The following is a 20,823-nucleotide window of genomic DNA, read 5'->3' on the forward strand; positions in this document are numbered from 1 at the left end:
TTGGACAATACTCTATCTATATTTTCAAATACCTGGAATGAGAGTCATAGTCAATGTCTCTGATCTTCTGACACAACAAAGAAGCATAAAGTTCTATACCTACGCATTATCCTTTTATCAATGAAAATAACCTGCCAACTTTATATAGTTATATTAGAAGTACAATTAGGAACACCACGTTAATTATAAATTCTGAATGAAAAAAAATAGGACTGGAATATATTGAAAAAATCTAGGGTTTATATTCAAAATAAAACTTTCTATCATATCACTGCAGTGGTGAACAGAAAAAACTCTAGGACTACGCCACTGAATCTCGTTTAAGAATGTTACTGTAGAATATTGCATTTGTTTTTCGATATTAATGAAACTTCACGATAGAGGTACCAATTCAAAGAGCCGAAACATGTGTTTTCACTTATAACTTGAAAATTGAGAAGGAAAGAAGGATGCGGTTCTGGCCATGGTCCGCCTCTTGAAAATCGGGGTCGGAAACGGGCCCTTCATTTTTCCCTACCTCTTATGGAGACAGAGCTGCCATTCAGTCCCATCGAATTTTGCCCACCCTGTACCTTATGTTTTATACATCTACATGATATGAGTTTTGAGTGAAATATTTTTTCTCAGAAGCTGTTCATAACTTCTCATGTGATCCTGTATTCTAGTTTTAATAATTTCTCCAAATTCTAAAACGAAATCAGGAAAATTACCATATGTCATCACGCCGTTCAAACTTTCGCTAGTTATCTGTCAGGAGTTCATTGCAAAACGTTCATTTCAATAAGGTACTATGAAAATTTGAGAATGACACTAAATTTCCAAACGTTCGATTGTGTTAACTTATTTATTCAATAGGAATGTCATGCCCATGTACGAACCGCCTCGTTCTGCTTACATAGAAGGCTTTGGCATGATTCTGATTGTAATTGGACCACGATCAAAATCACGGTTTGGTTTCTTATTCTTAGATTGAATGATATGCCCCTCCTTTAGTGAAAATGTGGTAGATTCCATCCCCAGGATGGATCTGAATGCATTTTCATTATCGAAATTTCTTTCAGAGTCCGAATAGGTACATACTCTCATAAGTCATACTCAAAAGAATTGTTCATACCCTACAACTCTACCGATTAAGAGAAGCCGATCTATATATTGGCGCGGGTGTTTGGCATAGTATATTGTTGTGAAGCCTGGATATGGAGTTTTTGGTGCTTTTTCACAATCTTGTTACTATACATATTTTCTAACAGCTCAAGAAAAAAAATTAAAGAAATTTAAGGTCCTTAATAAAAAATTACAATTTGCCTGTAAAGCCCGTTCGCACTAGCCGAAAATTCTCTGGAAAATTCACTCGTGAGTTCATGCACCATAATTCTCTGCTGTTACATTCAGTATTCACTGTTCAGTTGCATACATATCCAAAAGCTATACCGCAAATTTCTTACGAAATAATTTCTGCCGCTTTCTTGCCAAAATTCTGTAGAGATTTCTGTAACGAACAGGCTTTAGGTGAGCAACAACACTCGCTATAAGAGATAAAGAAAATTTCGTAAACAGATTTGAAAGGAACGGAAAGAACAGTGGAAAGATCTCATACAAATTTTGTATGAGTTTTCATGATGTTGAAAACGAAATATCACAAAATTTTATTATTCATTGGATGAAATAATATTTTCAATGGAACAAAGATACTGAATTCGAGGTAATAACTATGAGTCTCACTTATTTTTGAAAACTCCCAGACACCGGTCGAATACAAACTTTCTTGTCATTAAAAAAAAGCTGTACTGGGTGTCATAAATTTGATGCTCACTTCATAGGAACATCTTGAGAAATATAAGATTAAGAGGAAAAATCTTTTTTTTTCGAATATATTGCTGCGTTCTCGAGTTACAGGCGATATAATCCCAAAATAAATGACAAATATGTATCTTTAATATGAGTTTCAAATATCTTTGAATCGGGTGACATTTTTTAACAACCGGGATGGTTTCTAACAAATCTGCGAATAAAAAACTGCATTGAAAAATATAGGGTGTCTCATTCAAAAAACTCCTTACTCTGTATGCGTTTAGTAACAAGCTCGTGAATTGTCAGCGAAAAATTTGCCATTATAGGGAAGGTATGAGAGTTAATAGTTATAGGATTTCTTCATAAATTAGTTTATATCTCTGAAACCAATATCCTTATGGGACATTTAAATACCCATTACGAGGGCCCAGCCCGGGCGGAAACCAATCAGACACGAATTATTTTTATTTTTTGATACTGATAGATTACTAGATCAACATTCATCTGAAGTAGTACCATAGAAATCATAATATATATACTTACTCTAGAATGCTAATCCAGTAGTAAAAAATGCGGCGAAAAATTGACAGTTGTCGTTAAAGCGAATGCGCGACATTAGTTTATTTCAACTCGAACGTTGCCTAGACTTTCCTACCTTATGTCAGTCGAATTGTTTATTTGGTATAAATGAGGAATAAACATATTTCATTCGGTGAAAAAACTTATTTTTCGATTCATACAGGACTTCTTGTCGGTATCGAACACATGCATGGATGACTAATTGTGTTTATATATGCTTTGTTTTAGAAAATCAGTACAATGATGTTGCAGGATTCAATGAAAATATATCGGAATCTCGGAGGTGACGTGTTATAAGTCCAAATCAAAATTTGTCGATAGAGTTATTATTGAGTATTCATTAATTGTTTGACCAAACCGTGAATTGGCTGAAGATTGGAGTTTTATAGCGAATTCCATGATAACAACTGGTGCTTACTAAATATTTGGAACTCACAAAAAAAATTCCAGAAGATCTAAACTTAATATCACCAATGCAATTCGATATTATCGCAGATTCGATTAGATCAACAGATACCTAAGCATTGAGTGCATATTATAAACTCCGTGCAACAATTTTGAAATATCCTGATCTAGTGCAATACTACTATATACCATCAATGGAATTCGCTATCAGTGGAACTCGATAATTCATTCAAGTTTTGAATTTTTTGTTTGCATTTATTATTTTTAATATGATAGACAAGTACACAAGAACATTTCAGAAAATGTGACTTAACACTCCAGTACTCGCGCGTCCGATAGATACATAAGCAATACGTGGAGCCTGGGGTATTGTAGTACCCCGCGCGAGTACTGGAGTGTTAAAACTCCTTACCTCCGAGCAGATCGTGCAACAGTGAAAAATCAAATGACTGAAAGAAAACGCGTTGTTGTCCGACATACGTTCGTTATATGAATTGTTCCCTCTTCATAAGATTCGATCGACAGAATATTCAGAAACAAGGCAACGTTCTACTAGAAAATAAACTAATGATGCGCATTCGTATTAACGACCACTGTCAATTTTTCGCCGCATTTCTTACTAATGGATTAGCATTCTAGAGTAATAATATATAATATGATTTCTATGAGTAGTACTGGAAAATTTGAAGAAGTAGGAATAGTAGTAGATTGCACTATTCATTTGCCCGAAAATATGTAAATAACTTATTACCTATAATATGAGAATTGTAGTAGATTTTTTAGCATGAGAAGAATACAGAACTCAAAATAGAAGCTCACAAATGTAGTATGTATGGTCAGTACTAAATATAGATGACCTGAAACAATGTCATCTCCTTTTTCTCTGAAAATCCTTACCTAATCATTTCCTACTTTTTATGCACCCAAACACAATTGAAATTTTCCCCTCTTCTAATGAAAAAGCTCTCGGAATATCGTTATCTACGGCTTTATGATCATGTACACCGAATTTCAGACCGTTTATTCATTTTTGACACCTAGTTTCGACTTTTTTCTGATTCTGAGATATATGGATAAAATTCACCCTTTCAAGTTCTGTAAATGAAAAAGCTCTCGGAATATCGTTGCCTAGGGCTTTATGAATATGTACAACGAATTTCTTACCCTTCATTCAATTTTCAGACCAAGTTTCTATTTTTTCCGATTCTTATAAATTGGGGTGAAACTCAATCTTTCAAATTCTGCATATGAAAAAGCCTGAACCATAAAAATCTGGTTGTGCATCAACCACAGAAAAAAATTTCTTTTTCTCCTCCAACAATACAAAAATGAATGAATGAACATTTTTTTTCTCACATAACTAATGAAAATCAAGTCAAACAATGAACAACATTGAAAAGTAAGGTCTCCTCTTTGTGATGGATGCGCCATCCGTTCGTTTTTTTTATCTCTACCTGCGGTTGTTGTGCAGACGCACAACGAAGCAGTGGAAGCAGGTGAGCTGAAAATCAATTTTTTTACTAAACTTTTTTGATAACTATTGTCAATCAGGATGTTAGATAATCTCCTATGGGTAGCACGGGTAAACTGTGGGTGAGTCGAGGGGTGAACCGGTCGTGAATTGTGGTGTACAAATTGCACGAATTGTCATGAATTGAATTGAATTGCCTAGATTGTTGAGAATTGTCATGAATTGCCAGGAATTGTGGTGAATTGTCAAGAATTGTTGTGAATTGCCAAGAATTGTGTGAATTGTCAGGAATTGTTGAGAATTGTCGTGAATTGTGGAGAATGGGCTATTTTTCTAAATTTCAAAATCTAAGAATTTTTATAACTCAAATACATATATGGAAATTTATTTTTTTAGAATATTAACACATTGCATTCGGTCGGAAATTGTGATTTCAGAAGAGCTCTCTTATAGAACATGGATATGTTCTAAGGTATAGAATTCAGAATTTTTTTTTTGTAATATGTGGATATTTCGGTGGATATGGAATTCTATATTTTCTTGATCGGTTTCACTGGTGTTGAATTGACAAAAATTACTAGACTGTAGTAAGGGCATTCTACGTTACACGCTTTTAAACAATCGAATGTTTATCAAGTTTCGAAGGGTGTATATCTGAATTTTGAAGCGAATCTCTTACGTGTTGGATAACTAATGGAAATGGGTTTCCATAAATAATTTGAATTCGATTTTGGAGTTTTAGGAAACTTGCCCATCGTCGTGAATTATAAAGAATTGTTCTGAACTATTAATTTCCGTGAATTGTTCGAAAATTCTCATGAATTGTCTGGAATTGTTATGAATTGCAATGCATTTTCTAATTGTTGGGCGATTCGCTGTCTTGCAATTCACAGGTGTCCAACATGTCCAACTATTAGGACGCAGAAAGGGAGGTTTGCACATGTATATGGACATGTATATAGTCATATTCATGTAGACATGTATATAGTCGCATGCCGGCGCAATAGTGCAAACTCCGAGTTTAATTTCTGTATTCTGTGATTTGAATTAAAGTGATATAAGATAGAGTAGATAAGAATTATACAACATCTAATTTTTTCATTATTTCTTATTGATACACAATAATTTCCTACGGGTGTGAAGCCAGGTTTCTTTCATCCACAGTTACAATCTGTCAACGCCGCGCTCTAAGGATAACTGTATTGTTCAGTATACAATTCTTACAGTTCTGAAAAAGATTGTTTTAGGATTTGAGTTTCTCTTGGAAAAAGAATGAGATATGGTGCAATCGGATATTATTCATACCTTGATTTATACCAATGAAAATCATCAAAGCTCATTGTCAGCCCGTACGGGCCTGGAGGGATTCAAAGTTAAAAATTTCAAATTTTCTCGGGACATGTGCATTCTTGAGAATAGAGTAAATTGGTTCGATATAACATTTTACATCATGAACAGTCATCAAAACAAATTGTTAACCTGTACAGGGACTATTCACCAACAATATTGGTGAATATTGGTCCCGATCTCTTGCGTTCAATAGCAGGTACCTGAAACGATTCCTTTGGTTGAAACCGTTTTATTATTCTGTTGGAAATAACCCATTAAAATCATTGTTAAGAACGGGCGTTCTTCAATGCATATCATATAATTTTGGTTATTTCAACCTCATTTTTAACACTTTTATAATTTCTGAGAAGATGTTAATTCGAAATGTCGGTCTATATCGGTATATCGATTGCAATAATGTCAATTATATATTCACAGCTTCTTCCCTTTCAACCTGACAAAGATCATTCGGAGGTTCATCTAAGACTTGGAGACTCGCTTGGAGATGTCTCTCCAAGTCTAAAATAAAAATTATTTGAAACATTTGTCTAAAGTTTGTAATCAATAGAGCTTTAGTAATGTAATAATTAAGGTTCGCGTTGAATGAATTCCTAGATATGTAAGTACACACTAAGGATCACCGAATTGGGCAATTCGGAGAGGGATATATTTTCAGTTGATTAATCAGTGAAGATGAATTAATAATATTAATAATTGTTTTCAGCACTCAAAAAGTAGACATAGATATTTCAGCACGTGTGTCGAATCTCTTGATGGTTATTCTGTAAGCTCTTTGTTATTCCATATAAATTGAACGAATAACTTTCATGAGAACACAATCTTGATTTCAACGCACCATGTTTCTGAAACCTGGTAAGTTGTGTTATTATTTTGTAGTACTTCACATACTTTCATAAAATAACTCGACATGTTGATGTATGATTTAAAATTAATAGCTTGCACAGTAACCATTTTTTTCAACTACTCGATCAATTTGCGTTTGATAGAAGGTACTGATTCAAAAGATTCCACCTAGAAGTATTTCTTCGCTTCATAAAATTTTATAACTCAATTTAGAAAAACCTACAAAAATTGTCGTTACGAACGGGTACGCTCTGTTGTATTCAATATTAGGGTTGCCCATTTTGACCGAAAAGATTTTATGCACAGAATAACTCTAGAGCCATTTGCTGAGGGAATTTTAAAAAATTTACCTGAATATATTTTTTCGGATCCTACAATTTTATACCTCAATTTGGAAAAATCCAAAATTGTCGTTATGGAAGGGAATGCTCTTATCCTATATTAGGTCGTTTTCACAACATTTTATTCAGTTGAATTTCAAAGTTGTTTGAATCAGCCTATATAACTATATAACTATGTTGATGAGGGGAGGTTAATAGTACATCAAACAATGAAGTATAGGATATCCATGGATAGAAGCAATTTCTGTAAGCTAGCCTCAGTTAGCCTTAACTACTATCTAGCTATATCTATAACACATATTATTGAGTGGTTTCAGACCTCTCATAGTGTGATGTGAAGAAAATTCCCAAAATATATATTAAAAAAAAAAATACATAACTATGAATTGTATTGAATTGTCATGAATTGTATTGAATTGTCATGAATTGTATTGAATTGTCATGAATTGTATTGAATTGCCATGAATTGTATTGAATTGTCCGTGAATTGCCATGAATTTTCTTGAATTGTGTGAATTGTTGAATTGTCTGAATTGTTTTATATGCTATTATAGGAATTGCGTGAATTGTCTGAATTGTGGTGTACAACATTTTCATGACCGGTTCACCCCTCGGGGTGAGTAATCTTTCTTATTCGATCTCTCATACCAACAATGGTGTTCCTTCATTCTCCAGTCGTGATTTGATGTCTTATGTATGTATCTTCCAGAACTGGTTGGCTTTAGATACCAATCCAACTTGATAACATTGTTTTTATCTCTAGTGACCAGTGTATCCAAAAAGGGGACCGATCTCGCATCCTCATGTTCAACCGTGAAACTGATATGTTCATCGAAGGAGTTGGAACTGTTCCTCAACGCCATCCTCTGGTATTGCTATTATGAGGTCGTCCACATATTGACAGAGAAAGTGTGGTTGAAAAGACAAAGCAGGAACCTTTTTGCGTTGTGAGGTAGACATTACAATTGCAGTAAGAACAGGACCTCTCTTTGTGCCCATTGGTATTCCAAAAAGTTGTGAGTGATATATGCCATCATACAGAAAATAGTTGGTATCTAAAAGAAACTTTAAGACCTGGATGAACTTTGCTGGGGGCAACGTTGTGTGGGGTGCTATAATATCTCACTCGACCATGATGATCGAACAGGTGGTCTCCCACGAAATATTGGTAAAGAGGCTTACTGCATCCAAGGAACAGACCACATAGTTCTGCGGTATCCTACAATCATTTACAAGGATGGAGAACTGGAAGGAGTCACTCACAGCAAAGGTGTGATAGTCTCTGAAAGCTGTCGACAAGATACCAGTCACGTACTCATCCTGTGCCAAGGTGGGCGAATTTATTGTAAAGACGATGGTTCGAAGTGGAATATCATCTTTATGGATTTTTGGTAATCCATATATTCTAGGGGCTATCCCTTTATAAGTTGTCAATTTTCTTGCTACCACATGATCAGTGAAACCACTCCCAGCGAGCACAAACATCCCTGGGATGTTTTGGGATGTTTCGAAAATGTTGGCATGAGGATGTTTCTTTGAAACGTTATATGCACTTCCCAAAGAGGTCTCCAAAGGCTATTGGAAATCTCTATTTGTTCTGATATGTGCCATCTGTGGCATTTCTTCGTCTATCTACTGAGAGGTACTGTCGTGTTGAAAATAATGTAAACGTGTGGATATCTTCTCTTGGCGTCGCATAGTTTGCCTTGGGAGGTTTATTCCAAATAAACAATATACAATTCACCTATTTCATTTTGCCGCCATTTCCACTTTCTTCGTAGTATCGTAGTTTGGACTGTGGACTGTTCGGAGTTGAAAGTTGATACTACTTCTGTGTTGGTTTTGATTGTGAATTTAGGATCGATCTCTACATAGTAACCAAATACAATTAATAAGTAAGTATTACATGAATTGAATGTATAGTATAATGTCCAGAAGCATACATATAACCTCAAAAGAATCCACGCTGCGTGGTTAATATTATTTGTGTATTTGGGACTAGGTATAAGAGATCATTGTATTTTGGTTGGAATAATCGAATGGTATATGGAAGGTTATTATAATTATTCAAGAAATAACTTTATGAAGTTTAAAGCCATATCATCGAGGATTTCAACATATTTCGATAATCTATCTCTGCCGTTGATAATTCCCAAATTATTTTGTAAGATTACTCTTCCGACGATGATAAAATAATCATTCATCACTTGTGAATCACAAAATAATTCAAATTGTCCCAGAAAGAAAAGTTCTTGTTTTTGAAAACTCCTTCAAATTGTTGTATTGTATCTTTAAATACCAGTACAAAAAATAATGAAATAAATGAAATCGTTTCGCAAATCAACCTGGTCAGGAGCTATACAACTCAAATCTTCCAGATCCTTTCATGCAGCTATTTTCTCTGTTATTTTAATTGGAAAAAATCATCTTAACCTTCATATATTTTGTGCATTAATTGTTTGAATTGTTTTTATTTTGTAGATGTGATCCATGAAAAATTCCAAATCACTAGGAAAGTATTCGAACTCTATGCCAAAGATTGGTTTAGGCATATTAGGCAGAGGAGGAGGGACGATAAAATGAAGGGAAAATAAATTTTTCATAAATTTTTTTTCATTTTCCCTTTCGGTTCATCTAATATTATAATCAGTTTGTTTTCTATTATTTCTGTTTTTTTATGTTGAATGTAATATTTCTTTTTGGTTATTTATGTTTGTTTTATTGAATGTGATATATTTTTTTGTTTATTATCCCTTTCTGTAGTATAATATTTATCAATTGTTTTTTGTTGTTCAATTTTTTATGTGAAATGTGATTTCTTTTCCTTTTGTATCTGTTGAAGTATCATTAAAATATTTTTACTCTTATATAGTATTCTGTATTTCATTTAAAAACTTTGTAGTTCATTTAAAATAGAATGTGGTATCCTCAAACATTCAAATGAAAGAAAAAAGGCCCCACAAAAGAATTTCATATAGAGTCTTACAAACAGCGATTTCGTGTGCGCAAAGCGCTTTAGAAATGTTCTATTGTGTACATGAAAAGGCTATCAAAAAAACTTCTGAGTAGTTCTTTTTGTGACATCCCAGGGACATCCATATAATAGCCGCCTGCGGCGGACATTGGCTGTTCTATAAAAGTTCTATTCATGTATAAACAGAACATCGCAGTGGATGTTCAATGTCTCGAAATCTCTTACTTTTAACATCTCTGAGATGTTTTTGTGCTCGCTGGGCTTGTCCTCAGTTCCTTCACTAATTTGTTGTTGGCAGTTTGGTATTTTGATGTTGGATCAGATGGAAGTACCTTGTAGGTGATAGGGTCATCTAGAAGATGCAGAAGCTTTTTCTTGTATGCATCTTTTTTATGACTACTGTCACATTACCCTTATCTGCTGAAGTGATGAGCAGGTCCTGGTGCTGCTTTATGAAAGTCCTAGTCGTGTAAAAAGACCCAGCTCATAATTTCTACCAACAGAGGAAGAATGAAAGTGGTTGGTGATGGAATTCGTGCATTTGGCTCTCAGAATATCCTGACATTCTTCAGGTGCAATCTTTATGATGTACTCCACATCATTGAGAATTGTCTTGATAGAAATATTCTTTCCAGGTATGCAGTGGCGGCTGGTCTGTGAGGGCTATAGGGCTACAGCCTCCCATACAAGAAATCAATCCTTTTATGTTATTTACCTTCCCATACTATTTTTAATGGAAATATGACATTCCACGGTTATTTATATAATTTATTAATTTTTTTTTTATAGCAGGGGGAATCTGCGACCGTGAAAACACGGGGCTCTATCTCTCGCCCAGAGGAACCCATTTCTAGGGAACACTGTGGGGTTACTCACTCTCCTGAGTTCGCGACCCACAAAACCTAACCTGCTTTTTATTGGTTCCGGGCATTTGCCTATAAACCATTTATCCCTTAATCGGTTAATTTCTTCTTGCACATTGTCGTGCTAGGGTTTTCATGTTCGTCCATTTCGGATATCTCTTCTTAGTATAGTTTTAATAAGTTTTCGAACTCATTTAATCTCTCCTCAATTGATCTCGCGGTCTCCTTTTGTAAATTCTCTTCCTCCGGATCGTAGTCCACTAGCCTCCTGAGTTCTTCGTTTGGATGTTCCTTCGCTGTTTCGAATAACTTTTCAGCTTTCCTCTTCATAAATTCGGTGATGGTTTCCCACTTCAAATCTCGATATATCTGTTTGTTCCTGACAAACCAAGGCGCATCTATGGCACATCGTAGTAGCTTGTTTTCTGTTGCCTGAATTCTTTGTATATGGCTCTTTGCCGCGAATCCCCAAGCACCTGATCCATAAGTCAGTTGCGGTCTAGCAACGGCTTTGATTATTTTCAATTTTGTCTCATTTGACATGTGGCTCTTTCTACCTATCAGCGGGTAGAGCATATTCATCGCTGCCTTGGTTTTGTCAACGGCTTGTTTGATATGGCTTCTCCATGTTAGACCTTTGTCTAGGGTGATACCTAAATATTTCGCTTCGTTTTTCCATTCGATTTCTTCTCCATCTACCTCTAGATTTGTTGTAGTTCTTAGTCTCCTCTTCTGCAGTAATATCGCTTGGCTCTTTTGTCCGTTGAGCTTTATTTTCCATTTAATACACCAGTCATTCATTTCATCTATAGCTTCTTGTAATATTCCTTCTATGATTTCTGGCTTGCGATGTCGCATTGCGATTCCTGTGTCGTCGGCATATAGTGTCAGCATAGTCCTTGGAGATTTTGGTATATCGTGAATATATATGTTATACAGTAACGGCCCAAGTACTGACCCTTGAGGCACCCCTGCTTCCATATATCTGGTTGTGGAGTTTTCTCCTTCCACTTTCACGTAGAATCTTCTGTTCCTCAAATAATTCCTAATCAACTTGCACAGTTTCATTGAATATCCAGCATATCTCATTTTGTAAATCAATCCTTCATGCCATACTCTGTCGAATGCTCTGGCGACATCTAGTAGTACAAGACCGGTTGCTTGTTTATTTTGGAATCCTTCTGTTATGTATTCTGTGAGTCTCAGTAATTGCTGTTCAGTTGAGTGGTCTCTTCTGAATCCGAATTGCTCTGCTGGAATGAGATTCAGATTTTCAGTTTCTTCTGTAAGCCTCCTAGCGATTACCATTTCTACTACTTTTCCTAGGGCGGACAATAAACTTATCGGCCTGTAGTTTTGGGGAAATTTTTTATCTTTGCCTGGTTTGTTGAACACTATGACTTCTGCAGTTTTCCACTTTTCCGGATAGTGTTCAGTCCTCATTATACCGTTTTTTATTATTTCATTTTATTATTATTTATTTTATTATTATTATTTTTTTATTAATGTATAACTTTCATGCGACTCCTTAGGTTTTGTTTATTCCAATCATAATCTAGCAGTCAGTCCCTGCGTGGGCGATGAATCGTATAGCCCCGATTTCTTGCATTCGGACAGTCATTCGGCTCCACCCGCAACTCTTCGTGTCGGTCAGATACGAAGTTTTAACGAGTAAAAGGGCTACGATAAAAGTCGCCCCTATCCGTTTCAGTCTAGTCGCTAGCGCACCCGCATAGACAACCAAGCGTGTGTTTGTATTTGTTTACGTTTTGAAAATTTGAAATCATGGCGGACAATAGTGTTCAAAATATTTTGAAAACTGATTTCGCGAGGCTTTCGCTGGCGGAAAAAAGCCGTATTGAACTGTTGGGTAGACCGACTTCCGATTTAAATTTAACCCAGGCAGGTAAAACTCCGAAAACATCTTTTACAAGACGATTCTCAATACAAATGTATGAGAAAAACAAGTGGATATGTGTATGTATGTGTGTATGTGTATGTGGCAGTGATACTGTGAATGCGTTGTTTTGCTGTCCTTGCTTATTATTCAACTCCGCTGAAAGTGATAACGTGTGGGCAAGGGCAGGATTTAGAGGTTTGAAGCACCATAATGAAAAAATTAACAGGCATGAGCTATCTGCCAAGCATGTAAATTGTTCGACAGAATTAGCTTTTCTGGGTACGACTGATATCGCTGCTCAATTATATTCAGCTTACCGGCACAATATTATTAAGCACAACGAGCAAGTAGATAAGAACAGGTATGTTTTAAAAAGAATTATAAATTTTATCAAATTTTGCGGTAAACTGGTTTTAAAACTTCATATTTTTATTATTATTCTAAAAGTAGCCCCTACTGAACTAGATCACGAGCCGCCACTGCAGGTATGGCCGCATGGGCAAATTTAGGGCCCAGGCACAACATGCTACAAATGTCAGTCACCTGACACCTTGGTTCGTTCGAGGGTTGGAAAAAAAAAATTTATGAAAGGTTTTCAATGTTGTTCATTGTTTGATTTTTATTAGTTATGTGAGAAAAAAAATTCTTCATTCATTCATTCTTGTATTGTTGGAGGAGAAGAAGAAAGTTTTTTCTGTGGTTGATGCACAACCAGATTTTTATGATTCAGGTGTCAAATATTGTCTAATTGCGTCGTTGTCGGGTGAAAAAAAGATAAGAAATTACTAAAAAAAGATTGTTACAAAAATGTAAAAATTCCCTCACTGTGGACCAACAGTTGTAACCCGTGATTGCTTTATTCTCAAGAAAAGTTTTTTTATATTCTTGATGGTCAACACAGACCGTGCACTTACATGTAATTCTTCTATTTCCAACTAATATGTATCAGTAAGTGTTTTCCTGTCTTTTATTTTGAATAGTTAACTGAATCTTGTGTGTATGTTTTTAGGGTCCTGAAGAAGGTTCAAATCTAAAACCGAAATATAGACAAGTGATCATCAAACAGTTGTTTTTTTCACACCAATGTCCCCAACAGCTGAGCACCCATAATTGTTTCCCCATATATAGATATATATGTATATAGAAAGATCACCAGAAAATATTGTGTAGTCAAAATTAGGGTATTCATACCTTAAAAATGCACTATTCTATTGAAAAACACAGAAAAGCATAGAATTTTAGCTGTATGACTTCGACTGTATCAATTTTCCCAAGAGGTTCGCTTATTTTAATTTAAATTTCACGCCTAGAAAGGCGTATAGATGCCTAGAAAGGCTCCTGATAGATCAGGAGTTTATCAAACTCGAATTTTGGGCACTCAGTGATTTTGTTGTCAGAGGTTGATACTGGATAGAAAATGGATAAAAAGAAGAAATTCAATATTGCGAAACTATTGTAAATTAGAATTTGTGGAATTATTTCAGTAACGTTCAGTTTCATAATCGAATTAAACGTCACTTTAAGCTTAAAGCTTCCTTTACTGTCATTTTTAGTAGGGTTAAAGGAAGCTTTAAAATTAAAGCGACTTCAGGTTTGATTATGAAACTGGACGTTAGTTAGAATATCCTGGGAAAAAATAATTCTCATCACCTCAACTCCGGTTCTTGCTTGACAATAAAATGTTTTTCGAAAACTAGGATATTTATTTCGAAAATAAACATCACTACTTCTTAAATTGTAAAAAATATAGTCATTGACCGAAAATATTCAAATTCATTGCTCATAAAAATTTTGGCCTCCTTGATTCAAAAGCCACCTCTATGAACCGGTGTGAACTTAGCAGCCACTTTCCAGCAGCCACTTCAGATCTAGCAGCCGTTTCACCAGTGGCGTCGGGTACTTTTTTTTTCGCGTACTCTGCATACTGAAATCGGTATTAGGTCTCGGAAATGAATGAATTCTTTCAAACCCAGCATGCTTATTCATTAGAAGATGATAAATACTATTTGAAAGATTTTTTATTCCTAGAATGTTGAAGTGTGAGTTCCAGTCATAAAATGGATATTCGAAATATAATCTAAAATAGGTCTAAAAAATTAATAAAGGGTTTGAAATTCGGTGTATGTATTAACAAACCCTCAAGGAACGATATTCCAAGAGCTTTTTTATATGCAGGACTTGAAAGGGTTAATTTCACCCCCTCCTCTGGCAGTCCACAGAATGAATCGAAAATAGGTCTTAAAGAATAATAAAGGGTTTCAAATTCGGTGTATGTATTTATAAACCCTCAAGGAACGATATTCCGAGAGCTTTTTCATTTACAGGACTTGAAAGGGTGAATTTCACCACATCTTCTCAGAGTCCACAGAATAAATCGAAAATAGGTCTTAAAAATGAATAAAGGGTTTGAAATTCGGTGTATGTATTTATGGACTCTCAAGGAACGACATTCCAAGAGCTTTTTCATTTGCAGGACTTGAAAGGGTGAATTTCACCCCCTCTTCTCAGCTTCCACAAAATAATTCGGAAATAGATCTAAAAAATGAATAAAGGTTTTGAAATTCGGTTTGCATATTTATAAGGCACTATATTACGATATTCCGAGAGATTTTCCATTTGCAGGACTTGGGAGGATGAATTTCACCCCCTTTTCTCAGCTTCCGCAAAATAATTCGGAAATAGATCTAAAAAATTAATAAGGGGATTGAAATTCGGTATATCTAATATTTATTATTCAGAATATTCGTTTTTTCATAATACTTCGTTGCATCGTAAAACAAATATAATTGTGTGGACGTTTCAATATCGAAAGTTTCTGGAAAAAATATACATATATTTATTTTAATGGTTTAATTGCGTTTCACAAATAAATACAAACTTATATACATATATAACAGATTTCATATACGATCGATGATGCTCATCATACAAGAAAATTTCGAATTATTTTGTGGACTCTGAGAAGAGGGGGTGAAATTTACCCTTCCAAGTCCTGCAAATGAAAAAGCTCTTGGAATATCGTTCCTTGATAGTGCGTAAATACATACACTTGAATTTCAAACTCTTTATTTTTTTTTAGACCCATTTTCGATTATATTCGAATATCCATTTTATGGCTGGAACTCACACTTCAACATTCTAGGAATAAAAAATTTTTCAAATAGTATTTATCATCTTCTAATGAATAAACACTCTGGATTTGAAAGAATTAATTCATTTCCGAAACCTAATACCGATTTCAGTATGCACAGTACGCGAAAAAAAAAGTACCCGACGCCACCGGTCAAACGGCCGCTAGATCTGAAGTGTCTGCTGGAAAGTGGCTTCTAAGTTCACACCGGTCCACTAAGATGCCCTTGCTTTGCAACATGCCTTTAACTTATTTTTTATATGGTGTGAACTTAATAGATTGTTGCCCATTTGTTAGGAGCATTGTTGAGTTTGAGTATGCTTCGACTGTGTGGTTGCCATCTTATGTCACCCACATCGCAGTTCTTGAAGGGATTCAGAATAGGTTCATATGTATGTGTGCATTCAAACTTGGCATCTCAGCGCATTGATTATGTTGCAATGATATCTTTTCTTCGCTTGCACTCATTGGAATCTAGGAGATCATACCTGAATCTTTTGTTTGTTTACAAGTTGTTGAAGGTCTTTATTGATTGTCCTGATTTGTTGTACAAATTCAATCTTAATGTTCCCGCGACCAACACTAGTGGTCGGTTTGTTTTCTACAAGGTGACGCCTCGCACTAATTACAGTGAGCATTTTTATTCACATCGTGTTACGTCGCTTGTTGATGGGTTATCCCCTGTCTTGGACTTATTTGGAGTATCACTGAATTGCTTTAGGAATGATGTACTCCGTTTAGTTAGTTGATTATTGTTGCCATAGTTTTGTATTGATACGTGATTTTCTTTGTTTGTTAGTCATTTGTTATGTTTTTCATTGTAATTTTTTTTAAATTATTTCCTTTCAAATGGGTTGTACGATTAATTGAACTACAATACATAAATAAAGAGATATAAGGTATGAAAAGCTGAGTTTTCGGAATTTCTAAATGAAAATTTTCCAAATTACTGTTTATATGTAATCTTCAATATGCTGAATTTTTCAAATGAAATATGTATATGATTGTATAGCTTTATTGAAATAAATAGTAAAAATAACTCTTTTTTTGGAAATTCTGAAACCCATGTAACCCTTTAGTTCAATGGATCTGATAGTTGTAATAAGATCTACTTACCTTCAGAGGCAATACTTCCTTATTGACTTCATAGAAAGCTGCCATGGCGATCGTCCAGGATACTAAACCAGCAACATTACCGCAGACAGATTTCGCAGTTTCAAAGGTATAAAGCTCATGTTTCAAATATGGAGTCACTAGATCTATAGTTTCAGCGTTGATAGTATCCTTAGGATATTCTTGTAGCTTATTCAGGAATCGCGTATCAGCCAACATCTGAGAACACCCATTTTAAATGATTACAGTATTTATATTCATTCACAAATACAAGAATATTGCACATTTTGAATAAAACCAGAAAATGATATCATCATCATCATCACTGCTGTATCCCGTTACCGAGAATAAATCTACAAAAAGGCTCAGAAACAAAACTATCGGTGCGATAATAATAATTTCCTAGGGCTGCGTGCGACTGTGTGCCCTCCTGATGTGACTGAAGAGACGCAACCGTCCATCACGTACACCTAGTGGATATCCGGTAGGGACATCTTTTGAATGTCCTCACCGGATATTCACTAGGAGTCCGTAATGGACGTAATATGGACCAAATAACATGTATATATTACATGGTCCGTATAACGTCCATGACGGACACCTATTGGATATCCGGTAGGAACATGTTTTGAATGTCCATACTGGATATTCACTAGGAGTCCATAAGGGACGTAATTTGGTCCAAATAACATGTATAAGTTACATGGTCCGTATAACGTCCATCACGGACACCTAGTGGATATCCGGTAGGGACATCTTTTGAATGTCCATACCGGATATTCACTAGGAGTCCGTAATGGACGTAATATGGACCAAATTACATATACACATTACATGGTTCGTATAACGTCCATCACGGATACCTAGTGGATATCCAGTAGGGACATCTTTTGAATGTCCATACCGGATATTCACTAGGATTCCGTAATATGGACCAAATACTACATACATATATCAATGAACAGCAAAATTTAATATTATTTTGCACTAAACTCCATTTTTCCGCTTTGTAGAATATGAATATCTTATGAATATTATATTATGTATAACGTTATGATGAACGAAGACTGAATACTTGAGTAATTACTATTATAAAATAATTTATCTTTGAGTTTTAAGACTTTAGTACATGTATATCAATGAACACCAAAATTTAATATTATTTTTCACTAAACTCTATTTTTCCGCTTTGTACGGGTGGGGCAAAAGTCACGAAGGGATTTGAAAAATTGATAACTTTTTTAGTTTTATATTTTTTCCTTCACACTAAACTGAAATACAATAGTTGGAGTTTTTTTACAATTCAAGAGTGAAATATTACATCACCCAAATTTCCGCCATTTTCGGCTTCGCAAAGTGCAGCTCTTGAAAGAGCTTTTTTCATGACCCGAGTCAGAATATCTGGCCCCAAAGCCCTTACTTCTGCTCGAATATTTTCCTTTAGTTGCTGCAGGGTTCTGGGTTTATTAACATAAACCTTTCCTTTCAAATATCTTCAAAGGAAATAATCAGGAGCTGTTAAGTCCGTCGAGCGGACGGGCCAATTGAATCCTGAATTCCTCGAAATTAAACGTTCGCCAAAAATCTGCCTTAGAAGGTGCATAGTAGCTCGAGCAGTGTGCGCAGTGGCCCCATCTTGTTGGAACCACATCCCTTGATTGTCAGCAAGAGCTGGTCTTAAAAAATTTTGAATCATATTCCGATATCGCTCGCCATCTACACATAGAGCATTGCCATCGTGGTCTTCGAAGAAAAATGGTCCAATAATTCGTTGAGACGTAACTGCGCACCATACGGTACATTTAAGCGGATGTAATTGCCTTTGATGAACCACCCTTGGGTTCTCAGTACCCCATATTCTACAGTTCTGCCTATTAACGAAGCCATTTAAATGAAAATGGGCTTCATCGCTCATGATCAGAGAATGAATAAATTCATTATCTTCTCAAGCCATTCTTTGCAAGCGAACTGCATAAACTAGTCGTTGTTGGAAATCTGCTGGTTTCAGTTATTGCACTAGCTGCACTTTATACACTTTATATGGAAAAAGATGTAATCCTCTTAATATTCTGCGTAAAGACCTCCGAGACATCTGAAGCTCAGCAGAACGTCTTCGGGTTGAGGTTTCCGAATTCTCCTCAATGCTAGCCTGAACGCGTTGAATGTTCTGTTCATTTCTTGCGGACCGTGGCCTTCCGCTTCGTGGAAGATCCATAAGCCTAGTTGCACACACACAGATTTTGGACGGCCCGGAATAAAATCGGCCGATATTTTATCGGTAGCAGTTGCTAGCACACTACCCGGATTTTTACCGTCCAAACGATCAGCCAACTAAAGTCGACTGAAATGGTCGGTAAAAAACATTGAACTCAAGAAAAAACTCCTTCTGGAGTTCAATGGTAAACAATCGGTGCTTGTACAAACGTGTACTTAGTCACGTAGGCCACTACATCCCGATATTGCCGGTATTGGACGGTTTCTCACCGGCATTTTACCGTCACCGATCAGTGGTCGGCGTATGTGCAAGGTCCCGTTCCCACACGTAGTTCACTATTGGAATTTGGACGACCGATATAAAATCGGCCGTCCAAAATCGGTGTGTGTGCAACTAGGCTAACTGTGCCCTGTTGCTGAAATCGTGTCACTAAACGTCGAATCATCGATTCAGAGGGCGAATTCCGCAAATTGAAATGACGACGATATGCTCGTTGAGTTTGAATGATTGAATGATGATATTGAAAATAAAATTCTATGAGTTTGCTTCGTTGGTTGAGATTGTAACGCTCCATAATTAATCTCCCGGATTTTTTCTACACACTCCTGAAAAAAAAAGAAAAAAAAAAACAATAAATAGGAAGAAGTTAATAATTTTTCCAATCCCTTCGCGACTTTTGCCCCACCCTGTAGTATATGAATATCTTATGAATATTATATTATAAATAGCGTTATGAAGAACGAAGACTAAATACTTGAGTAATTACTATTATAAAAAAATACATGTTTGAGTTCTAAGATTTTAGTTTTTATTATATGGTATTTCTGTATTAATCGACTACTATTCCATAAATCAGTTAACAGTATAATGAATATGTTCTTACAAGAATATCGTTAGTCTCGGTAGCTAGGACGGTTGCAGCGAAGACTCAGTAATGCAATGTCCCAACGTACTCGCGAGTTCGAATCCGGGTCAAGTGTAAAAACTTTCTAGTAAGTATGGATGGAAATGAGAACAACACAGAAAATAACATCTGCGTCTGAGTGTAAGACATTGGGTTCTAGGACATTAAAATTCTAATAGATAGGATAGCCAACGTCGTGGTAAATTTTTGTACCGTTGAGATAGCTAATGATGGTCTCAACGGGATATCCATTGGACGTCCGAATTCGGTTCAAAGTTGTGACATTTGTACGTCCCTCGGATGTCCATAGAACGTCCATTGTACCAGAAATGGACGTCCCATGGATGTCCGTAATGTCCGAAGAAAACGTCCATAGGACTACTTTGTGCTATTAAGGTATGTAAATTCTTCAACATAACTATTGGTGAATGCAAATAAAAACACACTGTAATTATATTATAATTCTTTGGCGATCGATTTCGGCTATGATTAAGCCATCATCAGGCCAGCTGAAATTACATTTTTCACAATTTAAATGATGCTACTTTTTTACATAAACGGAGGTCATTGTAAAAGAATGAAAGTGTGCAATCTTATCGTCGTTGGAGGTAAATTGGAAAACATATATGATGAGTCAAGATCAGGGATGAAATGTGACTTCAAGAAATAATTTTTCTCTATTCAGTTATTTGAAATAAATCCCAAACGTCGAAGTTCCTGTCGTGTTCAATATGTAAAATGCAGTGGAAAATAGGAGCCTGATCAGAAGATTAATTTGGGGTGTCATTTGTCGAGTTTCTAACGTTGTGTGTTGTGTTCGGGAAATGTATCATTTTTATTATGCTGTTATCTCGTAAATTGAATTCTGTAAAATCGTTTAGTAAATGTTGATTACTTCTGTTTTTTAGAATTCCCAACTGTTCAAGTAATGTTAGTTTGTAATA

At 35.5% G+C, this 20,823-nt stretch overlaps 1 protein-coding gene across 3 annotated transcripts in view; it reads right to left on the bottom strand.

Moving 5' to 3' along the window:
* Positions 1-20,823, bottom strand: part of LOC123318393 (dynein axonemal heavy chain 8-like) — a 1,393,903-nt gene that overhangs the window by 459,143 nt on the left and 913,937 nt on the right. For all 3 annotated transcript variants that reach the window (XM_044905013.1, XM_044905020.1, XM_044905005.1), the window contains one exon: positions 16,764-16,979. In XM_044905013.1, coding sequence (XP_044760948.1) covers positions 16,764-16,979 — 216 coding nt within the window. The remainder of the gene's footprint in view (positions 1-16,763; positions 16,980-20,823) is intronic.

Source organism: Coccinella septempunctata, chromosome 1 (assembly GCF_907165205.1).
Source record: "Coccinella septempunctata chromosome 1, icCocSept1.1, whole genome shotgun sequence".
In the NCBI taxonomy this organism is placed as follows: domain Eukaryota; kingdom Metazoa; phylum Arthropoda; class Insecta; order Coleoptera; family Coccinellidae; genus Coccinella; species Coccinella septempunctata.